Source organism: Suricata suricatta, chromosome X, assembly GCF_006229205.1.
Source record: "Suricata suricatta isolate VVHF042 chromosome X, meerkat_22Aug2017_6uvM2_HiC, whole genome shotgun sequence".
Classification (NCBI taxonomy): Eukaryota; Metazoa; Chordata; class Mammalia; order Carnivora; family Herpestidae; genus Suricata; species Suricata suricatta.
The window spans coordinates 91,772,020-91,786,312 of record NC_043717.1 but is presented as its reverse complement, the minus strand read 5'-3'; the positions used below and the strand labels follow the sequence as shown (position 1 = coordinate 91,786,312).

Genomic DNA, 14,293 nt, shown 5'->3' with positions numbered 1-14,293 from the left:
AGCTCACTAAACAAAGTACTTTCTAGCTTCAAGAAGTGTTGTGGGGCGCCTGGGTGGCTCAGTCAGGCAAGCATCCAACTTCCACTCAGGTCATAATCTTGCGGTTCATGAGTTCGAGCCCCACATCGGGCTTTCTGTTCTCAATGCAGAGCCCACTTCAGATCCTCTGTCTCTCTGTCTCTCGACCCCTCCCCTTCTCGGTCTTTCTCCCTCTCTTTCAAAGATGAATAAACATTTAAAAAAAAGTGTGGTTGTGATTTTGACAGTTCTTTCCAGATCCAGAGCACCGATCCCTGAGAGGCACTGGGAACTTCATTGCCAACAGACTCGCCCTATAGGTCCTACAAGTCTGTCCTAATGCCCATGTGTAGAGGGGATAGACTGGGTCTACCCTTAACCTCTTAACTAATATTAGTGTTATGTGGCTTGACCAATAACTGTGTGATTGGCCGTAGGCAAGTCACAATCTCCCAAAGCCTCAGTCTCGATGTCCGAATATATTCTACATCAGAGGACTGGTGGAAGAATTAGATGAAGTAACACACACGAAACCCCTTTAGAAGGCATTAGAAAGAGTGAGGCGTCCTTATCATATTATTTCAATGCAAGCTCTTTAGGGAGGGCCATGCCCATGTGTTCTTTATTTCCCCCCCAGGACTGACCACCATGCCCAGTCCAGGACAAAAGATCAGTACGTCTGGAAACGAATAGCTGCAGCCTCGGTTTCTCCAATTTGTGAAACAACGGGTTGAGCAACCTCCAAGAGTTCTTAACTCACCTTCCTTGACCTTGCAATGTGCTCTCACATGTGACATTACTAAGGGCAAATCCAGATGTGGGAGTTATCACTAGAGTATAAGGAACTGGCTACGTGTCATGCACAGCTCTTAGAAGGCCAGCTATCATACTACCCCTTTCTCCCAACTAGCCCTGACCCACCAGTGGGTCCCCACATCTATCCATGAACTGTAGTGTTAGATGGCCTCTCATGGCAATTCCAAACAGAACATTCTAAACCAGAGCTTTTGATGCAATAAGCCCGGGCTGAGGCAAGAGAGGAAGGAACAGAATGATGCCTTACGAGGGAGGACCTCAGGAAACATGGAGAAGCCGTATTACAGCATTTGCTGCCACAGGAAAGCAGCAGCACCTTAACCCATTTACCCAGGGCAGGGAGCGCTCTGGAGTTTATTCAAGTGGAGCAAGAACTTCACAGTAGTACACACAAAAAAACCAGAGTGGAAGTAGCAGGTGTGTGAGTGGAAGTGGCTCTTCCTATCCCCTCTGCAGGTCAAGATGGGAGACACCCAAGTCCAGAACAAAAGGGAAGGTCATGACACTCAGAAGTAAGGTGACCTGTCTTGTTTGGCCTCTCCCTGACTCCCTGATGTCAACCTGAAAAATAGGTAGTATCAGGGATCAGAGCTTTCTGGAGAAGAGACATTTGCCAGGCAATCCCTTCCTGAAGAGGTCACCATTGGATCTGGAGGAAGGTAATCAAACTGTATGCCAAAGACAAGAGCCTTGATTCAACACCCTTACACACACACACGGAGGGAGAATGACCTACATTCCAACAACTAAAGCTTCCCCCAAATCAAATAAGATGCGTTGCTAAGTGGTGTTCTCCATACTCCTGGAGGTGTTTAAGTAAATAAATGAGTCCAACAGTGCTATAGAGATCCCTGCTTTGGGTGGAAAACAGGACCAGGTCGCCTCGAAGGTCCTTCTGATTCCAAAGCCAGTAGGTTCCATAAGAAGTACCCAATCTTCTAGGAAACCAGCTCTCATTAGAAAAGACTGGATGCAGGGTGCCTGGGTGGTACAGTCGGTTCAGCGTCCAGCTTCGGCTCAGGCCATGATCTCAAAGTTCGTGAGTTCGAGCTCCACGTTGGGCTCTGTGCTGACAGCTCGGAGCCTGGAGCCTGCTTCGGATTCTGTGTCTCCCTCTCTCTCTGACCCTACCCTGCTCACGCTCTCTCTGTCTCTCAAAAATAAAAAATAAAAAAGAAACAAAAAAGAAAAGACTGAATGATACTAAAGCTCTTCTTCATCCTAACACAAGCAGCTGAGACCAACGGCTTGACACGTCTTTCTTGACCAATCAGTCCCTTACAGCTATGGCAGGAAAAAGGGAAATTCTCCCCACACTCTCACACAGTTGAGAAAAATTAGCTCAATTGCTCTCTGGAGTGTAGGGATGGTACCATATATACCTCTACTTAAACAGAGCTGGAAACGATGGCTGGCCTCCTTTGTATTACAGTAAACTCAGAATCTACTGCCATGTCAGAATGTAGGTATTCAATGCTCACTAACAGGGAGACTGTAGATGTTTCCCAGTGGCTCAGGATAAATACCTTATCAGAGACAATCAGTTTTTACTTCAAGGGCGGAAGTCAGAGAAAGACACTGAGAGACAGACATGTTCTTATGGAATCCAGAGATACACTTCTTGCTCATCTGGAAATCCACTACAGAAATGGCCCCACCCTCCATCCCCATCCCCCACCAAAAAAAAAAAAAAAAAGAAAGAAAGAAATGAGTCCGAACAGTACTTAGCAGAATATACTGATATTAGCCTTGGTGACAGTCCATGATTACATATTACTGCATGTGACGTAGCCAAAGAGAGCCTGGTTTTTTCCTTGTGCTGCCTGCTTTTCCAACTCAGGTCGAACCAAAATGATGCCACCTCGGGTCTCATCAAAGCTTCACTCTGCCTCTTAACCTTTGTAGCTTTAATTGAGAACGCAGTGCTGTGCCCGCTTCTACTTGAAGTTCTTCTGTTAAGTTGAGGAAACTTTGTACTTCTTCTTACTCAAGGGGCTGAAGGTATCCCAGGAAAGGCAGCCAGTGAATGCCTCTTTCTTCTTGAACCCAGGATTCTAGGAGGAAGAACCCAGCCTCCCAAGACCCAGCTCCCTCAAGCCAACCAGGGAACTCCCTGGTATTGACTTGTCTCATGCCAAGGATGCCAGTGTGGCTTTGCCCACAGGTTCAGACTTTTACACAAAATTGGAGGGCTCGGGCCTTCATGTCCTCTGCTCACCTGCAGGTCAGTCCAAACTCATTCAATCTCAACCCCAAGCCAAAACCTGGGGACTGGAGTTGAGTGACCACCTCTGGCAGCTGGAGCTCATAGCACCACGTTTCTAGGGGTGCAGAGGCTTCTGGCTGGCGAAGAGAAGGCAGAGGTGGAAACACCCAGGATGCCCAAGGGTCCCCAGAAGCCAAAGTCACTGTGCTTTGGGGACGAGTGACAGCAGCTCACTGGGGCAGCAGCCCCCAGCCAGCCTTACCTGCTCTCCCTTTCCGCCGCTGCTCTTCTTCTTGCTCCGTCAGGTACTCCCCAGTCTGATATTTTCGGCTCTTCTGTCGTCTCCGCTTCTTCCTCTTCACCAGGCCTTCCTCCTCATCTTCCTCCTCCTCCTCATTGGTGTCCCACATTTGCCGAGCAGCCTCTGTCCTCCAGGGCATTTCTCGGGCTCGCCACAGGTGCCGGCGGCCCTGGCTCAGGAGAGTCTTGTCCTGGGCATGGTGGCTGCGATACTGGGTGTCTCGTTGGGTCTTTCTCACCTTTCGACGCTTAGCTGGGGTGGGGGTCACATCTTCTTCCTCCTCTGCGGGGAAGACTTCTTGGCTTCCCATGTCACTGTCTGCCATACCAGCAAAGGAGCTACAGATGCTTCCTGTGGACGGGATGTACAGAGGACGGTCAGGTACCTCTTCAAAGGACAAAGAGCACGGTGTTGAAGCAAGTGCCCCGGATTAGAAGCTTGAAGGTCTGAGTTCAAGTTCAGGCTCTGCTAGTTATTAGCTGTGTGCTCTGGGAAAGTTCCTTCACTTCTGTTTCCTCCACTATAAAACAGGGACACTGTTCTCTGACTTACTGGCCTCAAAGGACTGTTTTGAGGCTTAAATGAGATAATTCGCCCATAAGCACTTTACAGAGTCCAAAATACCACAGAAATATCCAGTATCCAAAACACATGCCCTTCCTCATCCATGTTGCTGTGACTGGAATTCATTGCATAAACTCTTAGTGCTTATAAGGCACCAAGCATTATGTGAGGAGCAGGAGGGGGCCACAAGTGGCGGGTAAGGGAGGGCAGATTGGCATGGCACCCCTGCCCCTACCCACTATGTGACCACCAATCTCTCTGATAGAGCCACCCTGGACAAGCAGCATAATCACAAAAGAAGAGTCTCAGGAAAAGCAAAGCAAGAAGTCCCTTCCTGTGACACAGCCTGGGTTAGTCCCACCCAGATACTCCTCTGCCCAGCCCTCTTCCCTTACATTGACCCCACCTCCTATTGAGTGGCTAAGACTCCAGGGGTGGAGCTCTCTCCCTGGCTCCCCGCCCCCCAGTGTAGCTGTTCTCACCACTGGGCAGGCACGTCCTCCTCCTCCCAAACCACCCCAGCATGAAGGTACCTTTCCTGCCCTCCCCCACCCCCCTGCTGAGCGGCCATTTTCATCCCAACTCCTCCTTCAACTCTGCTAACAGCAAAAGTACAACCCTAAATTGGCCTGGTTTTAGCACAACAGCAGATGTGACAGTCTTCTTCAGAAGCAGCTCTGAGACACCACCATCTTTCTCCCAAGGACTCGCTACTAACCGGACAATCCCCAAACACAAGTGAGGTCAGCAGAAGAAAGAAATGGTTCGAGGCAAAGGGAGCATCCCTTAACCAAAGCTTCAAGTCAGTCTGACCGCTCAAAGGTAGCAAATATCCAGCAAATTTTCCATATACAGACCAGGCAGGGGACGAAGCGTTCTGGTTAATCTAATATTCTGGTTAACACGGAATCACCATAGAGATCACATAGGGGTCACCAATTTCCAAAGAATCAAATATAGCACAATGTGTTTAACAGTAAAACGGGACTGGGCATAATGTAATCACTCTTTGATGATTCAGAAGGCACTTCAGGATTTTGCGAGGCCTCCAGGCCATCATTATGAGCCCCAATTATCACTGCATTCTCCACGTGCTGAGTGCCAGTTAATAGAATGTCAGATAGATGAGTTTACACTGTGCCCTGCTTCCCCATTCTATCCACTTTGCATGGAAATATGGGTGAACAGGGCAACCACTTCCAGGGCTATGAACCAACATGGAGGCTAGCAGACAATAGCGGTAGCTGCAAACAGCTGTCTTCTTTTAGACACTGACAGATTCAGGGGACCAAATGTGATCCTACGGGTCTTGATAACTCATGCCCATTTCTAATTTTGTTGACGCCTGTTACATAGGGCAACAAGCCCAAAGGTTATATGTCCATGCCTGAGACTGGCCCCAATAATCATGGGACGTGCAAGCGTGGAGTGGGTCAATTTTCCTGAGCGGCATAGGCCTTTCCTCTTTCCACCATCGGTTGCCAACAAGAGATGTCAAATCCCTGTTTGGAAAAGCTAAGTAAACCACCCTAAAATTGTGGGCAATGCTCCCTCTCCCCACCCTGGGCTCTCTTGTCCTTGCAAGGAGCAGGGCATCTTAACACAGTGAACCAAATTCCCAACTCTCTACCTGGGCTAGTGGTAAAATTGCTCCACCAGATTTCTACCTCTCATTGCAAAGAAGTGCCAAGATGGGCCACGGCTTCAGACTCACTCACCAGACTGACTGCGCGTCCGTGTGCTCAGAACCACAGGGATGAAGTCACGGAAACTGCTCTTTGCTTTCTTCTCCAAGGAACCTGAGTGATGTGTGGTTGCAGGGCAGAAGGTAGAAATATCACAATCAGAGTCAAAGGACTGAAAGTACCCTGAGGGGCTCAGATGGAAAAGTCAACGGAGGAGGTCTTGTGTTTTCCCCAGGTCGCATTTGATAGCTCTCCTTATGCTATCACCTACATACATCTCTTACAGAAGGAGCACTTCCTGGTGCTTTCTGAAAACTGGGAGTTTATAGTCATTTTTACTGACACCAAAAAAGGCTGTGTACAGAACTGATCCGCTAGCATGCCAGAGAGTTGAAGGCCTGGCTACCTGCATGACTACGGGCCGGCTGAACCGCCACGAAGTTATAAGTGAGCTGGAGCAGGTCCAAGAGAAGAACAACCTCAACGGTCTTAGAGGACCGAGCGAAGCAGGAAGATGGGGAGCAGGGAGCAGTGGGCAAGGGATCACTCCTATATAAGAACGGACTAGGAAGAGGCGGGTCATGTCAGACAGGCGAGGCCATGAAAACAGGCTGCTGTCTGCGGTGCTACTTGGGCAGCTCTCTCTGGTTGAGGGCACCAAGGAACTAGGAGTAGCAGAGCGTACAGGTCAAGTACATACTTCCCTACTCCAAACATACTGTGTGTCCCTAAGTAAAGGGTTTAGGATTTCTCTTCTGGCTACTTAGTTAGGTATTAATTTTTAAATTTTTATAATGGGAGTTTTCAAATATACCAAAGGTATACAAAAAGGTGTAATGAACCTCCTCCCTGCTATTTCCGTCTCAATCTTCATGAACCTTGTTTCTTCTTGAACCTAGACCCATTGCAGGTTAATGGGGTGTCTACTCTTTTGTAGGACTGACTTTTGTCTGTCTGAAAACCACCTTCTTTGGTCCTCAGAGTGTACCTTATTCTAGTGACCAGGGGAAAGAGAATAAGCCCCTTCTCCCTTTGCTCTTGCCTCTGATTTCAGAGGTGTAAATTACATCTCCCTTTCATAGTGAGGGAGTCTTTCCTTGGACTTTTCTGGACAGTCCAGAGCCATCCACCCCCAACCACCGACCTGCCCCCAGGGAGCCCTGAGCAGCTCAGCCCAGGGGGGCCAGGACCTGTGGAGCCTACCTTCCTCGTGGCCATCAGCTCGTTTTCCTGGAGACTGGGAATCCGGCTTTGTTGGCTTCCGGTGCTTGTGCTTTACCCTGACTCTATTGTGCTCTTTTCCTGAATCTGAAGACCCCCTGGGGCTCTTCTTGGTGGGTTCCTGGGGGTCACTAGGTGGCTTCCCGCACTGTGGAAAGGCAGAGAGAGTCAGGTCTGAGGTCAGTGTTGCTTCTTAAGAAAGCTTTCCCAGTGAGAAGTCCTGTGCCCCACTGGACACATGGACATTAGCTGCCCAGGTAGGAGCCAGGGGAAAGAGTCGCCTGCTGCCTTCCACAGAGGGCTACAGAGGCTTTTCTGGACTGAATCCAGTGCCCTAGCTAATCCCTATAGACATCCACACCCCATCGTATTTACAGGTCTACAGAGTCTGCATTCATAAGCAGGGTGAACACCCGAAGTCGGTTTCAAAGGTGCAAAAAGGTGAGGCCCATGCAAACAGCAATAGAAATGGACAGAAAACAAAAATGCCTCTTCAGCAAGATGGGTGACTGACACATTGGTCAAATAACTTTACTGTGAATGGTACTATCGCCAACAACTGAAAACAATTCTTAGTCCAGGCCAACTCAGAAAGAAAAATGGTCTATTTCCATGTGCACATTAATACCAGAAGATAGATTCAATGAAGGCGAGAAGAAAGGCATGACAAAGGAGCAATTCAAATATCCCCATACTTATGAAAGACAATGAAAAGGTCACGGCATTATTAATAATATTACTTTACACTCCGCAGCACCGCCAATATCTCAAAATGTTCCCTTCTCTGTTATTTGATCTGATTTTCCAGACAACCCCAGAAGGAAAAGCTAATATTGTCCCCATGGAACAGACAAGGAAACTGAGGCTCCAAGACAAAGATGTTACACAAATTTGTCGAAGGCAACGCACAGCCACAGGTGTGACTGCCACTTACCAGGCAAATCTACAAATTAGCTCATTCGTGCCTGCAGTGAGAAAGTGAGGGAACTGGGACTGGGGCCTAGGGCTCCTGGCTCCCACCTGGGCCACTCCACAGCAGCTCTTGCTCTTCTCCTTCCCTCATGTCCTCCATTGTCTCTGCTCAGCCCACTCTCTCGGAAAAGCACAATGGCCGTGCTTACACAGCGCAAGGACTCTCTCAGCCTAACAACCGCATATCCTCACAAGCGTCGAAGTCTCTCCATGCCACCAAACAAGAAATAGGGCAAGGTAGGGATTTCCAGTATTCTAGCATCCAGGGAGTGCAGAATAAGCAAAACATTTTAACAATGAAAGCAGGCCTTGGCAAGAAAGGAAGAGTTGTTTTCCCCCTAAGCAGACTCACATACCACCTTCTAAAGGGTGATCACTGTCAGGTTCCAGCTATGGGGATGGCAGATGTCTTATCAATACAACATTTTCTGGGGTGTTGGATGGGGGTGTCTCAATTCTCCAGGGTCAGGGAGTCACCATTCCCCATCAAATTCCAGGGACTCCTACTATCCCGTGTACTACTCCTGCTTCTTACTCAGCAGAGGGCTGGGCTAAAAATTCAAGTTTCAGTTTCCCCCTTTTGCTTGCTGCTAGTTCCTACAAACCAGTGTTAGGACAAAGAAAGAACTGGGGAGGAAAGAGAAAGATGGGGAACTCTTGGCTTAAAATCACACCTTCAGGAATGGCCAGAGAAAGACCACTTTAAGTAAGGGGGAATAAAGTTAAATGCGTTAAAATCTGAACATGTCCTATTTATTTCTGAATATCATTTTTAGCTGGCTCTTTCAAGTGCAGATCATTAACTTTTATTCCCTAGGACAGACAAAAACAAGTAAAACAGAACGTCTAGAAGAGATTTTGGTCTGTAAGTTCTGCAAGGGCAGCACTGAGAGTAAAAATATACTGTATGCTCCAACTTAGGCAAAAAGTTGGGTGGATGGGGAGACCGTGTAAGATGAATGTTCTGGTTAACAGAGTTTGACAGGTTTTCCAAGGAATTTTCCAAAGGATGAGAAGACAATAAAATACAGCATCAGATGAAGCATAACTCTCCCTTTGCTGATGATTCAGCCAGCCCTTCAGAATTCCATGAGGCCTTGGGGCAGGTGGCATAGGAGACAGGAGACTATTCTGACTCTTGGCCATACTCTGACAGGAGCTGTTTTGAATGATCTTATTTTGCTTATCAACAGTTTCTTTCTCAGGAAAATGGAAGACAAGAAAATAAAGATTTGAGTTATTTAGTCTCTCCTCAAAATGGACATTTAGTAAATCATTATAGGAAGCTGCTAAGGGCTGCTGCAAGGCCCCTGATCTTGTAACTTTATTCTCTGACCTGGGTACCTGTCAGTGGGCCCAATGAACTGTTCACCTAACATAGTATGGGGCAGTGCAAGCCCGTCATCACGTCTCCTGCAAGACATAAGCTCCATGATTGCAGGGGCTCCGTCTACTTCGTTGGCCATACTAACAATAACAGCAGCATCCACAAACACTTCCCGAACACTTACTTACTATGTGCCAGGCACTGTTGTAAGCATTCATATATGTCACCTCATTTACCCTTTTTTAAACAATGTTATTGACAGGTAACTTATTCAGATATACCATACAATTCATTTGATTGCGTTTACAATTCAATGGTTTTTAGTAGTCAGAGTCGTGGAAACATCTAGTTCCAGAGCTTTTTCATTACCTCGAATGGAAATCCCATACCCATTTCCTTGTCTCCTCCAACCTTAGGCAACCACAATTCTACTTTCTGTCCCTATCAATTTGCCTATTCTGGATATTTCAGACCATCATCTCATTTAATTGTCATACAGCCCCATGAGGAGGTACTATTATTGTCTCATTGTACAGATGAAGAACAGGGCAAGAGAGATTAAGTCATCTGACCAAAACCACACAATTAGGGGAAAGTAGGACCAGGATTAAAACTCCAGCACTGTGCCTGGTTCCAGAAAGTATACTCCTCACCAAAACACTGTACCGCCTTCCTGAAGATGCATCTCACTGCCTGCGAGGGACTCGCGTGTAGCAGTCACTCAACAAACACTTGCCAATGGTCAGTGAAATAGTTACACATAAGGAAAGAAGACAGTTTGGCAAAGCTGAAGACTATGGAGCCGATGACTGGAGTTTGAATTCTAGTTCTGCCACTTAGCAGCTGTGTCACTTTGAGTAACTTACCCATTCAGTCTGTTTCCTTCATTTTCCTATCTGTAAATTGGGTATAGCATTCACCTCATAGGGTTATTGTAAGCATTAAGTTAAATGACATTTGTAGAAACCATTTGGTATATTATATATATATATATATATATATATATATATATATACACACACACACACACACACACACATGCACGTATATATATTCATATATATACATCTATATCAATAATCAATAATACATAGAATGATAAGAATTACAATTTTTTAATAATATTTTAATGTTTATTTATTTTTGAGAGAGAGAGACAGACAGGGTGTGAATGGGGGAGGTGTGGAGAAAGAAGGAGCTACAGAACCTGAAGGACACTCCAGGCTCTTGAGCTGTCAGCACAGAGCCCAATGCAGGGCTGGAACTCATGAGCTGTGAGATCATGACCTGAGCCAAAGTCGGCCATTTAACTGACTGAGCCACTGAGGTGCCCCTACTGTTCGTTTTTTTAAGTTTATTTACTTATTTTGGGGAGGGGCACACAAGCTCATGCGCATGAGTAGGGGAGGGGCAGAGAAAACTGGAGAGGAAGAATCCCAAGCAGGATCTGTGCTGCCAGCATGGAGCCTGACATGAGTCTCAATCTCAAAAACTATAAGATCGTGACCTGAGCTGAAGTCAAGAGTCAGATGCTTAACCAACTAAGCCACCCAGGTGCCCCTCAATTATTATTCTTATTACTACCAAAGGACTAATCACAGCTACCTCAGTAAATGCTATACATATGCTCTACTATGTCATGACCTGTGTTCCTACTTGGCATGTCTGCCATACAGAGGTAGTTGTGAGGTCACTGAGAAAACCCACCCAAGCTCTATCCCTGGGGTTCTTAGTTCAGAGCCCATGGACTGGCTTTGTGGAGGTGGTGGGTCCAAGAACTCCTTGAAATTATTGGCAAAATTCTGAGGTCATGTTTCTGTGGACAGGGTCTTACCAGCTTCTCATAATGCTTTACAGTCCAAAAGAGACTAAGAATTTCTGCCACAAACCCAAATTCATGGCACTCTGGCTAGGTATCTGTTCATTAGTGTGTATCAACATTCAATTTGAAGGCTTCTTAACATAACTTGAACTCACTCCTTATTTTTTAAAAAAAAGTTTATTTATTTAAATAATCTGTACATCCAATGTGGGGCTTGAATTCCAGACCCCAAGATCAAGAGCCACATGGGTCTTCTGACTGAGGCAGCCAGGCACCCCTAAATTGCTCCATATTTTTGAGAAGTCCTATCTTCAACTGCTTTAAGAGTTTCCTTGGATCACTAGCAGCGTTTAGGTCCTCTCTGGAGCACCACTGGATTGAAACCCAATCCTCTTGGCCCATCTTTTTGCCTAGAACCCTGCCACCATTAAGAACCCAGATGCAGATACCCATCTGCCTTACAAACCACATTTGCAATGGGCTGAAACCTGAAGCTGCCCCTCCCACCAAGCACTGGGTGGGTAGAAAACTGGCAAATGAGTCCAGAAGCAGAATTGGCTCCAGCCCCACAAAACTCCTAGCCTATCCTGAGCAGGGACCCCCAGCAGTGAGAATCCCAAGTTCTCAAGGCCAGCAGTCATCTCAGAAAAGGAAAAGGAAGAATGGTTATGTGGGGGAGAGCCTGTTATCAATTGATTTCCCTCATCAATCCCTTCTCCTGGCTCTCCACCCTCATGTGGGACAATGGCTTCCTTGGCCAAATCATTTCCTCCTCCTGACACTAAAAGACCATACATGGAAAATGTGCCTTAGAAAGGGGACAGCAGCTCATTATCACTTTATACAAGCCTTCCAATCAGTTGAGTTCACAGAGCTACTCAAGAATACCACCATGGGAAGCTGACATCTGCAGGACACAGCAGACCTCTGGTCTCCCGGCCCTGCCCTTGACCTCAGCCCAGCACTCACCTTGGGTCCATGGGAACTCCGGACTATGACCTTGGTTTGTGGCTGCTGCTCCTCAGCATCCTTCTCTTTGCCAAACTTCATCTTCTTGGGTGCCAGAGATTCAGTCGCCCCCTCGGACACCACCGAGTCTGGCTGCCACTTGTTCTTGCAGGCAAAGGCACCCACGCTTTCCTGTTTCACTCGAGCCTGCCCGGCCTTATTCCGAACTTCAGCTTGGCCCCTCTGGGGAGCTGTTGGGAGGCCATCAGCGCGGAAGCAAGTGGCTAAATTGAAGACAACATCACCATCCACTTTCTCCATTTTCACCCGCCCCAGGTCCACCTGGCTTCCGAGCTGTGAAAGCTCTGTGCCGGAGCCCCTCTTGCTGCTTGGGACCACATCCAAGATGAGCTCCTTGGGGCGGCTGTCATGAGGTAGCAAAGGCAGCTCGGGCATCTTGTGCAGGTTCTGGGGGGTGGCCAGGACAAGCTCGTGGGACATGTAGGTGGCCAGCACTTGGTTTTTAGGTTTCGTGTCTCCTGCCAGCTTTAGGCCACAAGCTCCCTGGGGACCTTCCACCTTAGCAGTGCTGTCAGGGCAGAGGTGGCTCTCTGATTCCTCAGGCCCCTGATTCACTTTTATGTCCCCACTGCTAGGCTGGACAGACAGTGCCAAGGTCCCTGTCTGAGGGCTGAGAGTCAGGAGGACAGGGTTGACTTGTTCTTCATAAGGCTTGGCAGCAATCCGGCAAGTTTTGTTCTTTGTGCCAGTGTCCTGCTCTGGAGCAAAGGGGCCCCCAGGCCGCGGCTGCCCCTCCGGAAGTCCATGCACAGTTTCACTGGGGCCAAGAGATGGCACACCAGAAAACTCAGAAACAACGCTGGTGGGCCTGATGGGCACCCCCTGACTGGGGGTCAGCTGCCCAGCACTGGAAATGCCAATGGAAAGCAGAGACGTTTGGTGGTATGGTGACCAGCCAACCGGCAGGACCTGGGTGCTGGTGGGTTTCCCATTAACTGAACACCGCGGGTAGATATTTGCTGGCCCCGTGGGCTTCCACAGAGAGAGCTCCTTGGTTTGGCATCCTGGCAGCCCAGGGGCGATGCGGGCTGGGGTGTAACGTTTGACTGTGCTTGACTGTCCTTCAGTCCCAGCCTGGCTGCCCTTCTTGCCACAGGGGGCACCAGTGCTCTTGGGTTCTCCTTGATCGATGATGGAAATGGGCTCCTGCTTAGGGAGATGGCGGGGGTCTCGGTTGACGCCCAGGTTAGGGTCTTTGTTCAGCAGCAGGGATGCAGGCACTGGGTTGGCCACTCCCACATAGGTGCCAGGAATGGTGCTGATCAGCGCAGTTGAGTTCTTCACCCAGGTGCTTGGGTCCCCGTTCCTCACAATGTCGGGAAAGATGATGAAGGGAGAGGAAGTGGAGCCCAGGCATGAGGTGACATTGCTACCGGCAGCCTGGGTTGTGCGCTGAGACCTAGACAAGACTGTGGAGAGGAGGGCTTTGCTGCTGGTGTGCACAGGGGTCAACACAGGCATGGGGGGTGTCTTGCGTTGGTTCGGCAATGGAAGCTTCTGGCGGTTGGACTTGGAGGAGAGGTCAAGCGGCATCTCACTGCACTCAGGTGGAGACGCCATCTCTCGCTCCAGCTGCGGAGGTGACTTGAGGGGAGAGAACGTGATGGAAGTCCCTTCTGTTTGCTGCTCGGCACCACCTGGCATCTTGGCAGGGTGTGGTGGGGCTGAGCTCACGCTGGGGGCTGGCAGCAAAGGCTGTGGGGCTGGAAGCACCTTGGCAGAAGCAGTAGAGAGGGAAGTATCTGCCAAAGGCCCGGGGACCCCATCGGGTGCAGGCTGGGTGCTGGTGCTGCTGGACGGGGAAGCACAGGGAAGCCTGTTCACCTCCAGAGAGACCAGCTTAGAATCTGAAGTCAGAGGCCGGGTAACAGAAAATGCATATGGGTAAGACCGTAGCTCTGGGGAGGCCAGCACACCAGGGAGACACCTGTCCTGAAGGTAGGAAGGCAGGACAGGGAGTGTGAGAGTGGAGGAGACTCCAAGGGTGGTTGGCAGTGTGGCCATACTGAGTGGCTGCCCACAGCTCGGAGGCGGGATATATACCAGCGGCTGGCTCGGGGTCAGTACTGTCCCTGGCTGAAAGGACAGGGGTACTTTTTGCATAGCTGGTGCCTGAGCAGCAGGAAAACATACTCGGCTCAAACTAAAGGAGGCTGGGATGGGTGCAGAGGTGGGAATGGCAGCCGGTGTGGCAGCCGGCATGGGCGTGGGGGCTGGAGTAAAGATTGGGGCTGGGGTGGGCGCGGGCACCGGTGTGGGAGCAAAGGCAGGGATGAGGGTGGGGGTGGAGGGTGGGCCAGAAGATGGGGTTGGGGCAGGCATCGGCACCGAC

General features: G+C 49.0%; 1 protein-coding gene across 1 annotated transcript in view; it reads right to left on the bottom strand.

The window, feature by feature from the left end:
- BCORL1 (BCL6 corepressor like 1) overlaps nucleotides 1-14,293 on the bottom strand; it is a 60,505-nt gene that overhangs the window by 23,097 nt on the left and 23,115 nt on the right. The window contains exons 5-8 of the mRNA XM_029929701.1: nucleotides 11,902-14,262; nucleotides 6,794-6,959; nucleotides 5,624-5,704; nucleotides 3,303-3,692 (exon numbers count right to left, since the gene is read on the bottom strand). Coding sequence (XP_029785561.1) covers nucleotides 3,303-3,692; nucleotides 5,624-5,704; nucleotides 6,794-6,959; nucleotides 11,902-14,262 — 2,998 coding nt within the window. The remainder of the gene's footprint in view (nucleotides 1-3,302; nucleotides 3,693-5,623; nucleotides 5,705-6,793; nucleotides 6,960-11,901; nucleotides 14,263-14,293) is intronic.